General features: G+C 36.1%; 1 protein-coding gene across 1 annotated transcript in view; it reads left to right on the forward strand.

Moving 5' to 3' along the window:
• Positions 1–18,122, forward strand: part of ALDH1A1 (aldehyde dehydrogenase 1 family member A1) — a gene marked incomplete at both ends in the record, with an annotated part of 31,206 nt that overhangs the window by 12,125 nt on the left and 959 nt on the right. Inside the window, 9 exons of the mRNA XM_080637445.1 lie at positions 1,866–1,995; positions 3,064–3,125; positions 5,089–5,217; positions 8,067–8,180; positions 9,305–9,407; positions 10,040–10,224; positions 13,132–13,296; positions 14,885–15,042; positions 16,845–16,919. Of these exons, the coding sequence (XP_080493571.1) occupies positions 1,866–1,995; positions 3,064–3,125; positions 5,089–5,217; positions 8,067–8,180; positions 9,305–9,407; positions 10,040–10,224; positions 13,132–13,296; positions 14,885–15,042; positions 16,845–16,919 (1,121 nt within the window). The remainder of the gene's footprint in view (positions 1–1,865; positions 1,996–3,063; positions 3,126–5,088; positions 5,218–8,066; positions 8,181–9,304; positions 9,408–10,039; positions 10,225–13,131; positions 13,297–14,884; positions 15,043–16,844; positions 16,920–18,122) is intronic.

Consider the following 18,122-nt stretch of genomic DNA (forward strand, 5'->3'; position numbering starts at 1 on the left):
CTCCTAAGTTTGTATTTTAGTGACTTTATTTTTATTTCCTACACCTTACTTATATTATTGACTACTTTCCCCTTTTAAATAAGGTGAGTTTGAATGAAATAATTTTTCAGACTTCATCAAAATGAAGAGAGATTTTCTCCACTCACAACTTATCCTAAATGTAGAACTACTACTATAGAATAGCAAATAGGCTTGCAAACAATAGAGGTCAAAATAGAACCCTAAAGCTTATTGCAAAGCATTTTCCTGAGTTTGTGCATCTGGCCAGGATCAAAATTTTTCTTTTCAGTGTTTCATATAGTATGTATAAGATGTCTCTCCTGAAGCTCCAGAGGCTAACCAACCTTATAGGCAGGCTACTGGAAGAAAAAGTCAAAGCACTGAAAGAGCCACTGAGAGGTTTTTTTTCCCCTAGGTTTCAGTCTGTTGTGGTGTTCAAAGCTGTAGTGTTCGTAAGTTTGAGACAAGGGAAGAATTTTCTCCCATGTCCAAACAGAACAAAGCAATGCCAAACATATTGCTTGGAATGTCAAGGGTATATCTCATTTAATCAGTTCCTTGTTGTTAAAAACTATCAAGCATTGCAGACTTCTCTGTTTGTTCTGTTCTCTTCCCAAATATATCTGCATTGATCCAGTTAACTAAACCTGCAGACTTCACAGAAGAGTTTGTTGGTGAAACACTGTAATTGCAGGATCAGTCTGTAGACTCAGCCTAAAATGTAAAAAAAATCCTCAGACATAAAATATAACAAATTTCGAAAAGAAAATATTTCTAAGATCTGACTAGATCTTGCAATTATACTTTGGTGTTTTCCTACTAAGTAGGAATAATCATACAGTGTTGTTAACAAAGCTGAAGGTCTCCAGTGTCTGTGTGCTAGAAAACTTGAGAAAAAAAATTCTAGCAGTGTCAATAAATTGTTAACATTCTTTGAGAACTGCACATGGTATTTAACTAGATGTCACCAAAATTAGGGGTATTGAAAAACCATTAATCCAAACCATACTCCCTAGATTTGGCTGGAAATCAACCCTATTTAGTGCTCGTGTCTCTGTGGGTGGAACTGAATCAGTCCACTGAAAGGTTATATGGTGAATTAATATTGTCTGATTATTATTCTGAAGGCTTATATCTCCCTGGCATGATAATACATAGAAAGGAGAGTCAGGCCTGGAGGCAAATAATATCAGTTAGTTCACTCAGTCAGTAGATAGTCAATAAAAGGGAGTTCTCTACAAGTATTTATTTTTCATAATGAATTTTTCCTGGTTGAGAGGTCTTGATAGCTCAGAACTTTCTCTTGCACATCAAACACTCAAGGTACATTCAAGGTATTTTACTCCATGCTTTGAATCTTCTTGCTCATATAAGTTGCTAGTCATGCATTTATTAAGTATCTAGAAAGATGTTCCTTAATCATTATGCAGGACATTAATGTGCCAGTTATTTTCAGGAAACTAGTGCCTACCTTGGATTCAGCGCACATAGGCTGAGGGAGGCCACTTATTTTATTTACATCAGTTACTTGTATAGACTCCTAGCTGACCTTTTCATCTATGCTTGTAGAATGTTCAGTATAAACTATAACAGAATAAGTCATTCAGGTGTGAGAAATGTTACTGGTTTTTTAGGAACATCTTGTCATTGCAAATGTGAATAAAATATCATGAAAATTTCTCATTTGTAAATTTCTACCTTGGGTCTTTCAAATGCTATGTATCGTGCAGATGGCAACTAACTTAAATTTCTGTACTAATGCTGAAAACCTTTGAACTCAAAACCTGAAATCTAAATGACAAAGTACAAGCATGATTACCATTATCAACATTTGATATTAACTTTGTAATTGTTGTTGTCTGCAGACAATGGAAGCCATTGATGGTGGTAAACTCTTTTCCACTGCCTATCTAATGGATTTAGGTGCCTGTATCAAAACATTACGCTACTGTGCAGGCTGGGCTGATAAAATCCATGGGCGTACTGTGCCAATGGGTGAGTAGTCTTGAGATAACAAAAGCACAGAACTGAAACCCAATGCAATTTGTGAAAAACTGCCTTTTTCTAAAATTGCGCAACACAAAAAAAGGTCAAATGGAAAATTTTTCCTTCTTAATATAGATTATGTAACATTTAGCATATAGCTCATTTTAAACATTTAGTGCAGTTATTCACATTTATTTATGTATTACACCACTAATAAGTACTGGTTATTCACCAAAAAGTTTTAGCATGTACATACACCTGAGAAGTCTAGTAGGTTACTTTTGCATAGCAGTGTGTAGTTTATGCAGTGGTACAGTAATTAAAACCAAGTATTTGCTTAATAAAGCTAAAATTAGAACAAATTTATATTTGTTTCAGCTACTGCATAATGTATTAAGAAGCATCTGAAGAGGCAGGAATGAGGAAACATTAGTTTACTTAGCTGAAATTTCATTCCATTCCCTCTCCTAATAAGTAGCTCTATGAAAACATTGTTTCTAGCTGCCTTCTTTCAGAAGGACAAAAACAAGAACACTAATAAAGAAGGAATTAAGGAAAAACGGAGTGACAAATGCTTTGAATTTTTTGCATCACGTAGATCTCTATACTAGGCTTAACGAAACACGTTTATTTGAATCAAAGAGAATTTTATACTTAATGAATTTTATATAAGCCAAGAGCTAAAATTAAAAAGTCTGATATGTACCCAGGATTGCATGTAGCTTTTAAAAGAGCACTTCCCCCCCCCCCCCCCCAAAAAAAAAAAAAAGGTGATAAAAAGAAATTAGGAATGTTCATTGGTGTTCTGTTCATACCATACTGAGAACCACAGTTATCACTGCAAAAATTCAGTCAGACTGGCAGAATCAAACCTTGCAGCCAGGAAGAAAGTAGATATTGAATCCAGATGTACTTTATGGTTGGGGGGTTTTTTGCACTGTTAAGATTTTTAAAATACCTTTTATAAGTAAAATTGTTTCCAGCTAAGTTTGGAATCCAACTTTATCTTCTTTCTGATTTAACTGTTCCTCACAAATACTTTGTCTGAATGCCTAATTTATTTCTTCTTCCTCCTAGATGGAGACTTTTTTACATTTACAAGACATGAGCCTATTGGTGTGTGCGGCCAAATTATTCCTGTAAGTTCGAGCTATTTATGCAAAACACAAACGTTCCTGTTACAAATAGAAATGGTGTCAGAATTTTATCTATGCAAGTGCATTTCTGAAACATTGTCAATCAGAAATTTTCAGGTCCTGAAAGACAGAGACTATCCTGAGCACTCATCAAATACTGCAACATAGAGATTTTAATGGATCAGTCTTGTCAAGCTTTGTCTATTTCCTCCCTGCATATGGAGGGAAAATCAATCTCAAAATTTTGACTGATGGATTAGTTTGAAAGAATCGTGATTTGTTGGAAAGGAAAGAATTAGAAACAAACAAGGAGGAGAGGGTAGCAGTTACAGCCTATGAGCAAATAAGCTTTTTAAGACCTGGAATATCTGCTCTGCTTTGAATTGCATTCAGACAAAAGAATGTGTCCAATAAGCACAGTGATACTGAACCATATGTTCCCAAGCTCCTGCTCGGAGTGTCTGAATTCCCAGTTTTGAAGACACTTCTTTTAAGTGAAGATTCAAAAGTTCTGCCTGAGTCTGAACATCCAAAACACCGAGGAACTCAACTTTTAAATTTACATTTTTTGGTGAGGTCTACACAGCTTCAGTGGGTTGCTGTGAAAATGGTTATATGCACTAGGCACACCTAATCCACACACGTCTTTGTAGGTGTGAGCAACCTGACCTGACCTGCTCAACAGCTTACCAGATTCTGAAATAATCATCTTGTCTATCAGGTTTGCTCAGACATGTGGGTCCCACACATGTTCCTGATGTCTTTCAGTTGAGCTTGCAGATTTGTTATCCCTTTAGACCACCACACTGATTTAGAGACCACCAGTGGAATATGTTTGGATCCAGCATCTTAGAGAGCTTGGGATTCCGCTGGTTTATTCTCTTGTAGGTCAGGCACAAGATATTTTAAATAAAGCACTCAAAGTCAAGATATGCTAAATTACATTAAACACTACATGTGACCACTTCAAAATAAAATTGCATCTAAGAATTATAAGCAGTAAGTACAAACATGAGCTTCACTTAAAAGATGTTCAAGTACTTCCAAGTATATCTTTACTTTTTCTCCCTTGAATTGTCAACTGACTAAGCTGGATGTTTTTACATGAAACAAAAACTTTGAGGTATATGTGAAGGCTTGCAAAACACTTCTGCTAACTCATCATTTCTATTTGCCTTTCACACATTCAGTTCCACTCTAATGATGATGATCCAGAAAACCCTGTGATGTCTTATTTTGTATTATTTGTTCTCCTGTTATTTTGTGGGGTGGGGTGTGGTGAGACTGAAATGAGATAAGGAAATAGATAAAGAACAGTTGCATGTATATCCTTCCAAGCCTTTCTGACATAATAGTCAACTGTTAACTGCCTTCTCCCCCACTTTTGTAAAGGTAAGTCTACTGTGTTTTTTGTAGTAAGGCTAATGGGCTCAGTGCTTCCAACACTATCAAAAATATTCTCAAAAGGACAACCCATTTTCCACTCAGCCACATTGTCCCTTGTACTGCTGAATATGCAGCCCGAAGGAGTCAGCTGCTCTGCAGTCTGGCTGTACTGACCTCAACAGGGAAGTGCCAGTGAAACCTCCAGGAAACTGGGCAGGGGCAGCATTATTGTCTCCTTTAGAAAACTGGATTGATGACTGATGTGATCATTTAAGATAGCAAAGCTCCCAATTACACCTCTAATCCAGCACCTTTCTATAAAGCTTTGTTAGAGGAGAACGCTTATTGTCTCTTGAGGTTTTAGCTAAGACCTTGGATCCCCTGGACTAACATATACCAAAATCACTGGTCTTTGTATAACAGGGCTTGCCAGTTGCTTTTTCACAAAATCTTCTTTCTGAAAAGAGTTCAACAAAGTGTTCAATGACCCAGTTGACAATTTGCACTATTATTGTAGAAAAAGCAAAGGCATTTTGGTGATGTATTAGAAATAGGATATACCTTCTCATCTGTCTTTCAGTGGAACTTCCCATTGGTTATGTTCATCTGGAAGATCGCCCCTGCTCTTTGTTGTGGAAACACAGTGGTTGTCAAACCAGCAGAACAGACTCCACTGACTGCCCTTTACATGGGATCCTTAATTAAAGAGGTAAGTCTTCAACAACAGATTTTTTTGCTCTTCTCAGAAATATAAGCGTATACTGCGGCTGAAATGCCACAGAGGTAATATAAGCCAGGCTGCCCTCTGCAAGCACTTCTTGCGTGTCTAGCCTTGTACTATGGAACTTACCCTAGTGTAAACTAGTGAAGCCAACCCAGGGCAAAAGCATGCATATCTTTCAGCCTAGTTCACACACACAAAAAAACCTCACAATCACAGTTTAGTAAACTCCATTCCTTAGCAAACATATTTGTATTACAAAAGCATGGTACCTTTCAAAGTCAAAAGCAAACAGAGTCAAGAGCAGAGTACTTAGAGGTGGGTGGCAATGACTTTATTAACATAGTTATCACAGAAAAGGACCTGTTTGTACAGCTTTTCTTTTTTTCTTTTTCCTTGTTCCTTTTTTTTTTTTTTTTTTTTAATTGAACAAACTTTGTCCCGCCCAGGTTTATTATTAACAGGGAGCTGTAAAATTGAACTAGAGACTGCTGCCAAACTTGTAAACTCTCTCCACACAGAAACTGGGCAAATACACTCTATGCTCTTGAACACGAGGAGTGTGGTAGTTTCTACAGTGTTTCCGAAGTTTCATTGACTATTGTGCCCAGCCTATCAAATACTCAAAGAAGAACATTTAAATAGTTTAGCTATCTTGCTTCCCAATAAAATCAACAAATGTAATCTAACATGTTTGAAAAGTTGGCACATATGTCAATAATCACCAGTGCAGTAACCTTGAACAGCGTTAATGGAAATGACTTGGCATATTTTATTATTCTGTTTCAAAACAATGATTCAGCAGAGCATACTGACCAGTTATGTGTTAATATTTTACAGAAACTAAATGACTATCAGGATGGAGTCAAGGCCTACTTGTTATTGCATCACATAATAAATGCTGTTAGATAATACTGGGGAGGAAGAATTGCTTTAAAAGAAATATCAGAGACACTTTCTCTATTCGTTTTTAAGAGTATGCATAAGAAAGTTTATTTCTCTGAAAAAGCACCTTCACAGGGAAAGTAACTCACTTCTGCTCCAAGTTGGACTAAATATTTGGTTTGATATTATGATTTCCTGAAAAGAGAGCTCATAAGTGGGAACGTGATCATCCTGTATGCATAGTTAAAGAGTTACAGAGTGGTAGTGATTGGTATAACACTAGAACATTTTTAGTAAAATGCAAGATGACTCTTAGCTTACCCATCCATTCAGTGTTCAAGTGGATGAGAAGCTTAAGTATATAATTATGTCTTTGGTGTATTATCTGGTAAATATTCTGGAGCTTTAAAAAAAAAATAAAAGACAAATATTTATCTTATCAAGTCCTTCAGGATTTATTCACCCAAACCTAGTTGCATTTTAATTTACACCCAGATTACCCAAATAAAGTTACAGCCCAAATCCCTGATAGCGATCAAATCCTCAGTGATCACTTCAGTAGCTGCTTTAAACTTGTGAAACTATCTATTAATCTATTTAACTTTTTACTTCTCAAGTGTCCACACTAAAATAAAGAAAAGGTGACTTTTAGTAATCCTCACTATCCTTCTGAATAGTTGCCACAAGGCTCCTTTGCTAATATGGAGAAAACAGCTTCTAATACAGACATAGAAATTAAATGCCCAAAGTGAGACAGTGTGAATTAGTCCCATAAGAAATACTCTTCTCGCTTTTGTCTACAAATTCTGAAACACAATGCGAAGCAAATGGAAGGAACCTCATTGTTTCATTAGCTCTAGGGTAAGTATTAATCTGGAAAATTAAATGAGCAGAAAAAAAACATCGATAAAATGTATCTGAACATGAACCTGTAAGGAAAAGAAATTGCTCAAACAAAAGTAGTTGTCGGGTGTCCATAATGCAGTACATGAAGTTGAGGAACTTTAATTCCCTGGCTGAAATTCACCATTTTGTAAATGAAAATGGAACCTCTGAGTGTAATTCCAAAGTCCTGATTAATGTCAAAAAGAGACTCATTTAAGTGATAACACAGGAAATGCATCTTTTTGGCCTTCTAATTCTAAGCTTGCTCTGTGAGTGCCATTAAGATCCATAGCTGCTTCATAAGCCAAGAAATCCTGCCCCAGTTCACACACCCATGGGAGTTTGCCTGACAGGCTCTTGGAAGAAGGTAATTTATTTTGCCTATGAATGGAACATGACAAATACAGAATTGGTGGGAAAAAAATATGTTTGATTTGGCTCACAGAAAAAGCTTTTTTAAACGAAAAAAATGGTAAGATGCTGAACTGTGCATATCTCAGCCAGTTTTTTCATGGTTGTAGCCTATCTGCCTCTTCTGTGCTTCAAATGCTCATGTTGCCCACTCTATTTTCAAACCATGCTCAGAGGAAGAAGCAAGGGCATGGAGTTTGAAGTACTATTTCCATCACTCTTCTTAATAGAATTTCAGTGTAAGTTGGCAGGTGATTAAGTTACATCTAGAATGAGGGATAATGAGCAGAAGTCAGCAATCACACAGGACGATTCAAATAACTTTAATGAAACAGACATGAAATTAAACAAACTTTTTTTACTTAAACATTTGACTGGAAGAGCAAAATAAAAATAAACTTATGCGTTGGCAATGGTGCTAAAAAGAACTAAAATGAAATGTTCTGGTTTTTAAAAAAGATCGACTGCTCAAAAGGCAGGTGAGGGAAAGAGGGAATAAATCGTGTGAGAATAAATACATTTGAGGCTATAGGGTTAAGAAAAGGTGAATGACTAAGAAAAGGTGAATGGAGAACTGGAAAGAGAAGATTATATGAGACAAGTTCTTTCTGTTATTATCCTTCCTAAAATTTACAATGTTCTTTCTTCCAATTCAGGCTGGATTTCCACCTGGAGTTGTGAACATTGTGCCAGGCTTTGGACCCACCGCTGGAGCAGCAATTTCTCACCACATGGATGTAGATAAAGTAGCTTTCACAGGCTCTACAGAGGTACCATATTGACAGCAAGAGACTATATGCATGAAATATGACCCTCTGCCAGTAAAGATTTAATGTCTAAATTGTTTTATGTAACTGTTTTAACTTTTCTCTTTCTTTTGGTTGCTGATTTGTTAAACAAAGTATGTTTAATGATTTGTTGGTTATTATTAACTTCAAACATATTTAAACAATGTTTGCATTTCAGGAAAGACCTTCAGATAAAGGCAATCCATGAGATATAACAGCTTATAATATACCAAATCTAGTTTAAGTTTTGTCCTTAAGAAAAAAAAAAAAAAAAAAAAAAAAAAAAAAAAAAAAAAAAAAAAAGCACGAACCCCCCACACTTTCATAACTTTTTGTTTGCTTCTCTTTTTTTTAAGAATAATTATTTCTTAAAATGCAAAGAGTGAAACAGTCTGTGCTCTGTTCTGGCAGAAGGCTGGCAGAAGGAGGAAAATATCTTGTTTGACCCACATGAGCAGTTACAGACCAAAACCACGAGGGCTACAAGCATATTTTCCCTTCATACTTTTCCCAAGACAATTCAGATTAGGTACTTGCTTTAACTACATCACCAATGGAAAGAAGCAGAGTAGGGGTTCTGCCTCATGGTGTTCATTTCCTCTTCTTCTTTCTTCTAAGGGAGATTCTGAAATAAGGAGGGTTTGGCCATGCAGGGGATGTAGATATCTTTCATACACTTTGTGCATCAAAGGGCTTTCCCATGTATAAACCAGAGGAATTTCAACCTAAAGGGAGCAACTGGCAAAGCAGAAAACAGTGCCTACTCATATTACAGATACAAACAAGTAGAATGGTGGCAACCAAAAAAGCATCCGACATCTTTGGCAGTTAAGCCAAGTGAGTCTAGGCGGAAACTATTCTAGCAAGGATTACTGCTTCACAGACTGCAAGTCACCTGCACCCTGACTCTTGTAGGGAGTATTCCTGGTGCATAAACCACAAATCAGATATACTCTCTTCTTTTTATTTTCATTTATTTATTATTTCTACAGTTACTGGGATGTAGAAAACTGTGAACTGATTTTTGCTTTTGAGGAACTCAGAGAAGTGTTATTGAAGTCATAACAAAATTTTTGAGATAAAGCTGTCTTCTCTGTACCTTTTAGGTTGGCAAACTGATTAAAGAAGCAGCAGGAAAGAGCAATCTGAAAAGAGTTACATTGGAGCTTGGAGGAAAAAGTCCTAACATTATATTTGCAGACGCAGACTGTTCGTAATATTTTTGTTATATAAAACTACTACTTTTGCAATTACCACATTCTCTGTCTTTTCTTTGTTAATAAATCATTTGTATATGTTTAATGAAGCAGTAATTTTTAAGGTTTTCCTGTCACACTATAGTTTAAGTTAGACTGCCACCAAAAATTGGTGACTCATGAATGGATATGAACCTCTGACAACCTGTCCACCCTAATACAACATGAATGCAGAACCAAAAGCAGCTAGATGTATGTTATACAGGTTTATTAACTATCTAGCTAAATACTCCTCTCAGTCCTGCTAATAAGATAAGTAATGTTGAATCTACATTTCACAATGAGCAGCTGAATATGTGTTTGCCTAGGTGCAATAAAATAAAAATAAAAGTAGTTTCTTTTAATAAAGAGTAATAAAATATTATTTTTAATAATATTAATTTTAATATTAAATTAATAAATATTAATAAAAGTAGTTTCTTAATAAAAGTAGTTTCGGACAAAAGTAAATGGATGACTATCTGTATTACAGGGCCATAAAAATAGGAAGCACTAAAAAGGGAAAAGGGATGGAATGACAAAGGTTTGTAAGGTATTTATGACCATTCAAGTTTACAGTCTGATGAACTCTGCATTTCTTTGCAGTGGACACCGCTGTGGAATTTGCACATATTGGTCTGTTCTACCACCAGGGACAGTGTTGTATAGCAGCATCCAGGATTTTTGTGGAAGAGCCTATTTATGACGAGTTTGTTCGACGAAGTGTTGAACGAGCAAAGAAGTATACTCTTGGGAATCCTCTGTTGCCTGGTGTACAGCAAGGCCCTCAAGTAAGTAATGTGATGTGTTTCCAATATAATTGTGATGTGACAGCACAGTTTAATCTACTTCTATGCCTATTGTTGCATTAGCTTCAAGGCTAAGTGCAGTTGCCTAGTGGTTAGTCTGGAAGACCTAGAGCATGAAACAGGAGACATGGCTTCTGTGACACTATCATAGGCCTAAGGATGAGGTTTCTTTCTTTCTTCTAGTTGCTTTTATGAACAATTACATAGAACTGAAATGCTCTGAGAAAGCTACAGTGCAACAGCTATAAAAGTGCAAGCATGATCACCCATGTCAGATATTAGTCACAATATATTCAAATACAACCAATGTGAGTGAGTAGCTTGAGGAAATAAAATTTAATACTGTCTTTTTCCCTTTTTCAAAATGCTAGTGCTTCATTATGGTGCTGTCAATTACAGAATATTACACAATTAAAATGCATCACTTCTTTTTCTTTTTCCTGTTTATGTTAAAAGGTTATACCAACAGCTTCCCCGTTAAATGAATGCTGAAATGCAGTATTAAAAAGCATAGCTATCACAATTCTGTGGATTCAGTGGATCACATTAGAGCATTGTTAAATTTGTTTTCATCTAGAGTCTTTTTCCTGTGTCAGTCTGCACCAGAGAGTATATACTTTGTTGGCAGAGCTCTTACACACATATATGATTGTCACAGAATAAAGGAATTGTATTTGAGACAAGGCAAAGGCTGGAGACAAAGCAACTCCCACACATTTCATAATGTAATGTGTTCCTTGCAAGTTATCACAGTCATTTTATGTAATCAAAGATACCAAGTAAATTGGAAAACTGCATTCTAAGCCCCTCAAACTTAGGATAGTTTAAAAATAGTATTTTGGTGTCCTGCAGTGTATCTTGCTAACAAGCTAACAGGTTCAGCTGAATAAACTTAAATGTCAGAGGGTAGAAAGGTTGAAGTAAACTCCAGCAGGCTGGTGTGCAGCTAGTATAAAATTAATAGGAAACCACTCTTATGTTATTGTGGCTTTACTGAGTTTGAAATTAATGCTAACAGTTTAAATGAGAGATGAAAGTAAACTTTTACTAACAAAGAAAGGAATGTCAAACATGGAAAAAAATAATTACTGAAAACATTTGAAAGTGCATGAAGACTCTTTTCTCTTCCAATCCCATGATTTGCCGTTCTTGACCTCTTTTTTTTTCTTAGCAAGCTTTAGCAGAAATCTTAAATTTTACACAGGTTGTCAGAGTTTCTTTTTTTGGAACTGGTATGATTCCATTTAATGGAAAATTGTAACTATGCCATTTAGTTGCATTTCTTTTGTGGCAATTATGTTAAATACCTCTCTTCATCTTCAAATGTTGTGCTTGGCATAATTCTTTCTAGAAGCAACAAAAATATAGCCTGTACCAGGCATATTCACCATGCTCCTTAGTCATAAAGCCTAGCTGAAAGCCATATTTATCTTCCAGCTCACAGGCCCTCTGCAGAACCTGCCTCAGGCAGCAAGTATGGATAATGCTTTGCACAGTGGGCAACAAAGAAGACCCAAAGGCTCTACAGGAATTCAAAAAATCACATATATGCTAATTCACACATTATTAAGAAAAATAATGATAATCATAATAAAGGAACAAGTGACAGCAGTGTGAGCTGTGTCGTCTAAATTTTTCTCTTCTCTACAAGACGTATATGCCAGAGAAATAGCTGGCCACCAAGATAGCAGAAATTTTATGTCTTCAGCATGAAATTAGGCAACTGTTTGAAAGCAAAATGACAAAGGAAGCTCAGCAAATTAAAAATCGCCTCCTTATAAATATCCCTATAAATTCAGATCTTTATAAATGTAAGCTTTTATCTCAGCTTTAGCTGAATAGCTGTTTAGTCTAATGCACATCCAAGATTCCCCAAAACCTTTAAAAATATTGTTGTGTTCTATCATCCTAGTTAAACTTGTTGCTTAAACTGAAATACAAACTTTTTATTGTATGAATAAGAGAATAATGTGCGCCTACCTTCCTGACTGATGAGTATGATCACAGAGAATAAAAGCTTCTATGCAAGAGCCTCTAAGAGTAGTGTCAGTATCTTCATAAGCTAGTGCTTGAAGGGCTGAACCCTGAAAGGGTGAAGAAAAGAATCATGAAAATTGAACAAATTGAAAAAAATAAAAGCTGTTAGAGGCTTTTACTGAACATGCTTTACCATTGATGTTTTCTTTACACAGGTGTTATCTTGTGCACGATTTCCCTTCAGACCTTAACTGTTGTTTGGTTGATTTGGAGAGGGGAGGCAAGGAAACGATATGCTACCTTTTTCTGCTCCCTTATTCTCTTTTATCCACTTTGTCAATGAATTCTGGAAGGGCTCATGTTCAGCTGTCAGTCATCACCCCCAGGTCCTTTTCCACGGAGCAGCTTTCAGGCCAATCTTCCCCAAGCCTGTAGCATTGCATGGAGTTGTTGTGGCCCAAATGCAGGACCCAGCACTTTTGCTTGTTGACCCTATCATACCTAGTGAAGGTCAGAAGAGTCTTGTTGGCTAGATCAAGCCCTCTGTTATTTTTGCAGAATCAGGCTCAGCAATTTTGATTTTGATGAACTATTTGCAGTTGGCAAAAGTACTGGGAAAAGTATAAAACAGTCATTTGAGAGATCTTTCTTTCTACTAAAGAAAAGCAGGATATCAGTTCCTCAATAGCTGATTCTCCTATGTCAAAATTCCTGATTACTGGTCTATTTGAGAAAAGCTTGCAAAGTTTTTAGAAGCTAGTGACAAGAATATTTACAGGGCTCTCCAGCTGTTCCACTTCAGCACATGTAAGTTAAAAAAGCTGGAACAAGGTCAGGTTTTGGTTAATGAGTTAGAAGAATCATTGTTATCACTGTGTGCTGGTTTTATCCCTGTAATTTCTTTTCATTTAGATTGATAAGGAGCAGTTTCAAAAAATCCTGGAGCTAATTGAAAGTGGGAAAAAAGAAGGAGCCAAACTGCAATGTGGAGGAGGTCCATGGGGAGACAAAGGTTACTTCATCCAGCCTACAGTTTTTTCTGACGTTACAGATGATATGCGCATCGCCAAAGAAGAGGTAAATAAAGTCTTGGCAGCCTGTACTCTCACTGGAGATTATCCATTTAAATGTCCTTACAAAATATCCATTTAGAAGCTCAAGTGGCTACATAAAAATGCTTTGAGTAAATCTATTGTTCTGTCATGGTAGTGTTTAAAATGCTTTTCTTGGTTTCTGATGCCTGGTTCACCAACTCAGTGGGGGTGAGGTACAGGAGCATGGCGCTGGCCTGCCAACAAAGGTTCCAGCTTAATCTGTCAGTAAAGAAGAAACGTCGAGATTCGAAATGTTTACATCACCCATCTTGCCCATGTCTTACATGTTAGAGTCACCATAACCTGTAACAGAGAAGCAAACCTTGATGGCACAGTTTGCAAATTCCTTGCACTGCCTAAGGAATCACCAAAGTTGGGGTTTGGACACAATTAAGGTGGCAGTGCCAGGACACCAGTGACTCTTTGCAAGGAAAAGGAGAGAGTTCCAAGTACAGCGCTGATATATCATTCAGAAAAACAGTTCTGTAAACACAGCCTTGAAGCCCAGTCATGGCCACTGCTGTGTGGGGGTTTTTTACATTCATCTTGGTTAATAGCTGCTGCAATTGTGTTGCAATTGATGTCCATTACACTTCTCCATACTAGAAAGCTCCTTCAAAATTATTACAAATCTAGGTGTTGCTTTTAATAGCCATCAATACTGCTGATACATCTGCTCAACATACCGAGTACGTCAGCAAAAGTCAAAAAGCTGAGTTAAAAGGAATAGCAGAGCATCTAGATTTAATTGTGATTAAAAGGAAGCTGTAAAACAAGAGAGTGCAGTAAGAGAAATAATTAGGGCCTGGGAGGCAGATAGGAAACTGAAAGAGGTGTGTTTCTTCACAGATCTATTGGTTTCCTCTGGGTCAGCAGTACAAGAACTGCTTTCCTCATGCTATTTTGAGTGTATTGAACAATGAAATCCCAGAGAGCTAAGGCAGTGTAAAGAATATCCGGGTTCTGAAGCTCACAGCCTGAACAGTGGGGAATGTTCAATGGTTTTCTGAGCAATGTAAATCAATCCCTGCAACTCTAGTTAGAAACTAGCACTAAACCCTTCCCAAGAAACTCAAGTGGAAAGCTCATGGTCTATGGAACAGAAGAAATTATATGTGATAATGTCCCCCTGCTCTACACAACCTTGGCACTGTATGGTTGACATGAGCACCTCTGGCTGAGAACACAAAAGCAACACACACTCTAAAACTGCAGTTTACCAAAGAAATACCAGCTCATTGGTAAGAAGCATAGATATGTAGCACACTGTGACTCCATGCTAACTACATTTATGGTGGGTGTCTTTTAATATTTTTTCATTTGTTTTCATCTTTTATTTACTTATTTATTTATTAGTAGCTTTACAATAGGCTATCTTGATTTGTTCCATGCTACAAAAATCTTTATGTGAATTTATAATCCTTTTTAGAACTCTGTTCTGAGATGCACACTCTTGACTGAATGAATTTAGGAATAGGGCAATCTGACAGAAATATATTTTAGAAATGTACGTTATTTACAATAGTAAGCTATTCTAGTCCACTTAATATGTTTACATGTGTCTGAAACAGATATTTGGACCTGTTCAACAAATCATGAAGTTTAAAACTGTAGATGAAGTTATCAAGAGGGCAAATAATACTACCTATGGCTTAGCAGCAGCAGTTTTTACCAAAGACATTGATAAGGCACTGACATTTGCAGCTGCTCTTCAGGCTGGAACCGTATGGTAAGTAGTGGCTTTTATAATACTTCCTTCAGAACTGCAGGTCCCAATGGCAGTAGTTCTAGGACATTTTAACACTTCTTTTGGCAGTACATTTTTATATTTCAATTCCTTGTCATATTTAGGGAGGTAGATCAATGCCATCCTGACATCCTCTTATGTCTCTCTTCCCCTTACCTCAACACACTTAACATGCTGTTAAATAAATACTTCTTGTAAGTCTTCACAAAGTTGTCCTGTAAACTTAGTCTGAAAAAGGAAATTGACCTGCTAATAAGGAAAGGAGACAAAACAAAATACAGTGACAGTGCCACTTTGGTTTCCATTCAGGATCTGGGAATAGCCCAATACATAATTTGTGGTGACTGCTTTCTGTAGTGTGTAAGGAAATCAAACATCTGAAGTTCTGAGGCTATTAATCTGGGCAGAACATCCACCTGTGATGCAAAAGATTGACAAAATGTGGTTGAAAAAAGGAAGGAAACACAAGTGAGGGAGAACTACTACAATTAGAAGGGCAACTATTTCTAGCAATGGAAAAGAAAAAGGCAACCTAACATGGACCTGGAAAGGCAAAGATGCAAGAGTGAAAGCTTGGAAGAATAGCAGACTGGGTTTAATAGCTATCACTGACAAACACTTGTGTTTTCCTACAATTATTTCTCAATGCATCAGAAAGAAAACAACCATTTTTTATTTTAATGCAAAACCTGTGTCCAATCTATATTTTATCTGAAAGAACTTGCAAACAGCACAAATTCCAGCCCAGGTCCTCTGACCTGAAAACATACACTTTCAAAAAATAATTTAACAGTTTTGACTTCAGAATTTGTAGAATCATAGAATAGTTAGGGTTGGAAAGGACCTTAAGATCATCTAGTTCTAACCCCTGTGCCATGGACAGGGATGCCTCACGCTAAACCACGTCACCCAGTGCCCTGTCCAACCTGGCCTTAAACACTGCCAGGGATGGAGCATTTATCACTTCTTTGGACAGCCTGTTCCAGTGCCTCACCACCCTCACAGTAAAGAACTTCTTCCTTACATCTAACCTGAACTTCCCCTGTGTAAGTTTGAACCCATTACCTCTTGGTATTCTTTAAAAGCAAGAAAGATCAAAATAAAAGTAGTACCTTTCGGTTTTACTGGTATGTGATAGGTGTTCTGCCTAAGAATCCTTAGCTGTGAGCAGAAACTCTTTTGTTGAAACGAGTAGACTGGTTTCAGAAGAAGAAATTATAAGATATGGAAATAGCGAATATCTGATTTGACAATGCTGCAAGACAAAAAGAAATTCTGTGATTCTCAGCCAAGAACCAGGATACACATTCTGCCAAAAGTCTTCATACTGTAAAATCCTCTCTGAAATTCTTTTCTTAATCATTATTGTATTTTGTTCTCAACCACAATACGGTGGTTTAACACTTAATATGGTTTAACATTGAGTATGACCAGACGAACCTTCCTAAATATGTACTGAAGTGATTCTGAATTTATCTGTTAGAAATGTACCTGCAGAAGATTTATTTAACTGTGACTAGCCTTCAGTTTAAGAGCTTATGCACTAGTTAGGAGGGAATTTTATCATAACTATCAGAAAAATATATGACTGTTAGAACCCTAATAAATGTAGTTTCTGTTGTTTCTCTGAACGTTCAACTACACATACTTTTGCAAATACGGTATTCAGATATAGTTTGTTAATACCACCATAGTTTTTTTTACAGGCAGCAGAAACCCACTGATTTTTCAAAAGTTAAAAAAATTGTTTCATACTGTCAAAAGTAACCTTCCTGTTCTTCCAGGGTTAATTGTTACAGTGCAATATCTGCTCAGTGCACTTTTGGAGGATTTAAGATGTCAGGAAATGGACGAGAAATGTAAGTAAATAGTTTTTAAAATGTAGACTAACAGGAACTGCAAAATAAAATATCAAAACTTAATTTTAATAATTCATAACCAGAAGGCCTGGTTCAATATTTTGTCAAATTAATCTATATAGTGTTCAGATGTTTCATGTTGTGTAAGACAATGTCAAGCAAAGTATTACTCCATAAAACAAATAAGAAAATCACTTTGATACACACTTTTTCCAAAAGATCAATTTTAGTATCTTGTATGCTACTCATATGCAAAACTATGTTAATGGTTTACAGCTTTTTCATGTGTATAGAAAGCGTGATTTGCAGAAATTTATATATTAGTGTAATTTGTGGAATTGTCTTTCAATGCTAGTTTTTTGAAAATATTAGACATCTAAAAATCCTTAATTTAAACTAGATTTTCAGTTTAAAAGTCTGAAGTATTCTGACAATGTTTTTATGTTATGTCCTAGCTTGACCAGAAGTTATGACAAAAATAGTCCATATTATTCAGATTGGTGGAGTGTACAGAAATTATAAGCTAATAAAATTCTGTCAAATTTCTCAGGTTCAGTCTAGTTTCAATCTGAATCATGTCTTGTCTTACCTGAATTCATCCTGATCTTCACATAATGTGCCAAATCATGAAACATTTAATATGATACATCTTCATTACATTATGTAGAATTATGTCTTCTGGGTTTGGTTTTTTTTCTTGAACATGAATCACAAACTGTCCTTTGTTAAAAATGCCATACATCTGGGAACAACAAAGTATTTAAAAAAAAAAAAAAAAACCAAAATGGGTAAGTTTCCCTTTTTATGTAAACAAATGGTTAGTACTTCTGAAGAATAATGGGAGTAATGAAAAATATATGTGCAAGTGAAGTGATTCAGAGCTTCTTTTTTTTTAATTTGGTTTGGGTTTTACTTTTTTTTCAAGAGATAAAGGCTAGGGTTTTCATGTTTGCTCATCACTGGACTCAATCTGCACCTGATGGCAAAGCTCCCATTGACTTTAAAGGAAACAGAATTATGCCAATGCTGAGAGCTTTAGAAAACATCAAAATGAAATAACATCCATAATTTAGGTCATGGCTATCAAGGAATGTTTTGCATTTGCTGGTTGCCAAACACTGAGAGATCATCAATTTTGAATTACATCCTTTTGCAGAAATATTTTAGTGATTTATTTGCTGGAAATAACAGAAAAATTATAAT

The sequence above is a fragment of the Psittacula echo genome (genome assembly GCF_963264785.1).
Source record: "Psittacula echo genome assembly, chromosome: Z".
Taxonomy (NCBI): domain Eukaryota; kingdom Metazoa; phylum Chordata; class Aves; order Psittaciformes; family Psittacidae; genus Psittacula; species Psittacula echo.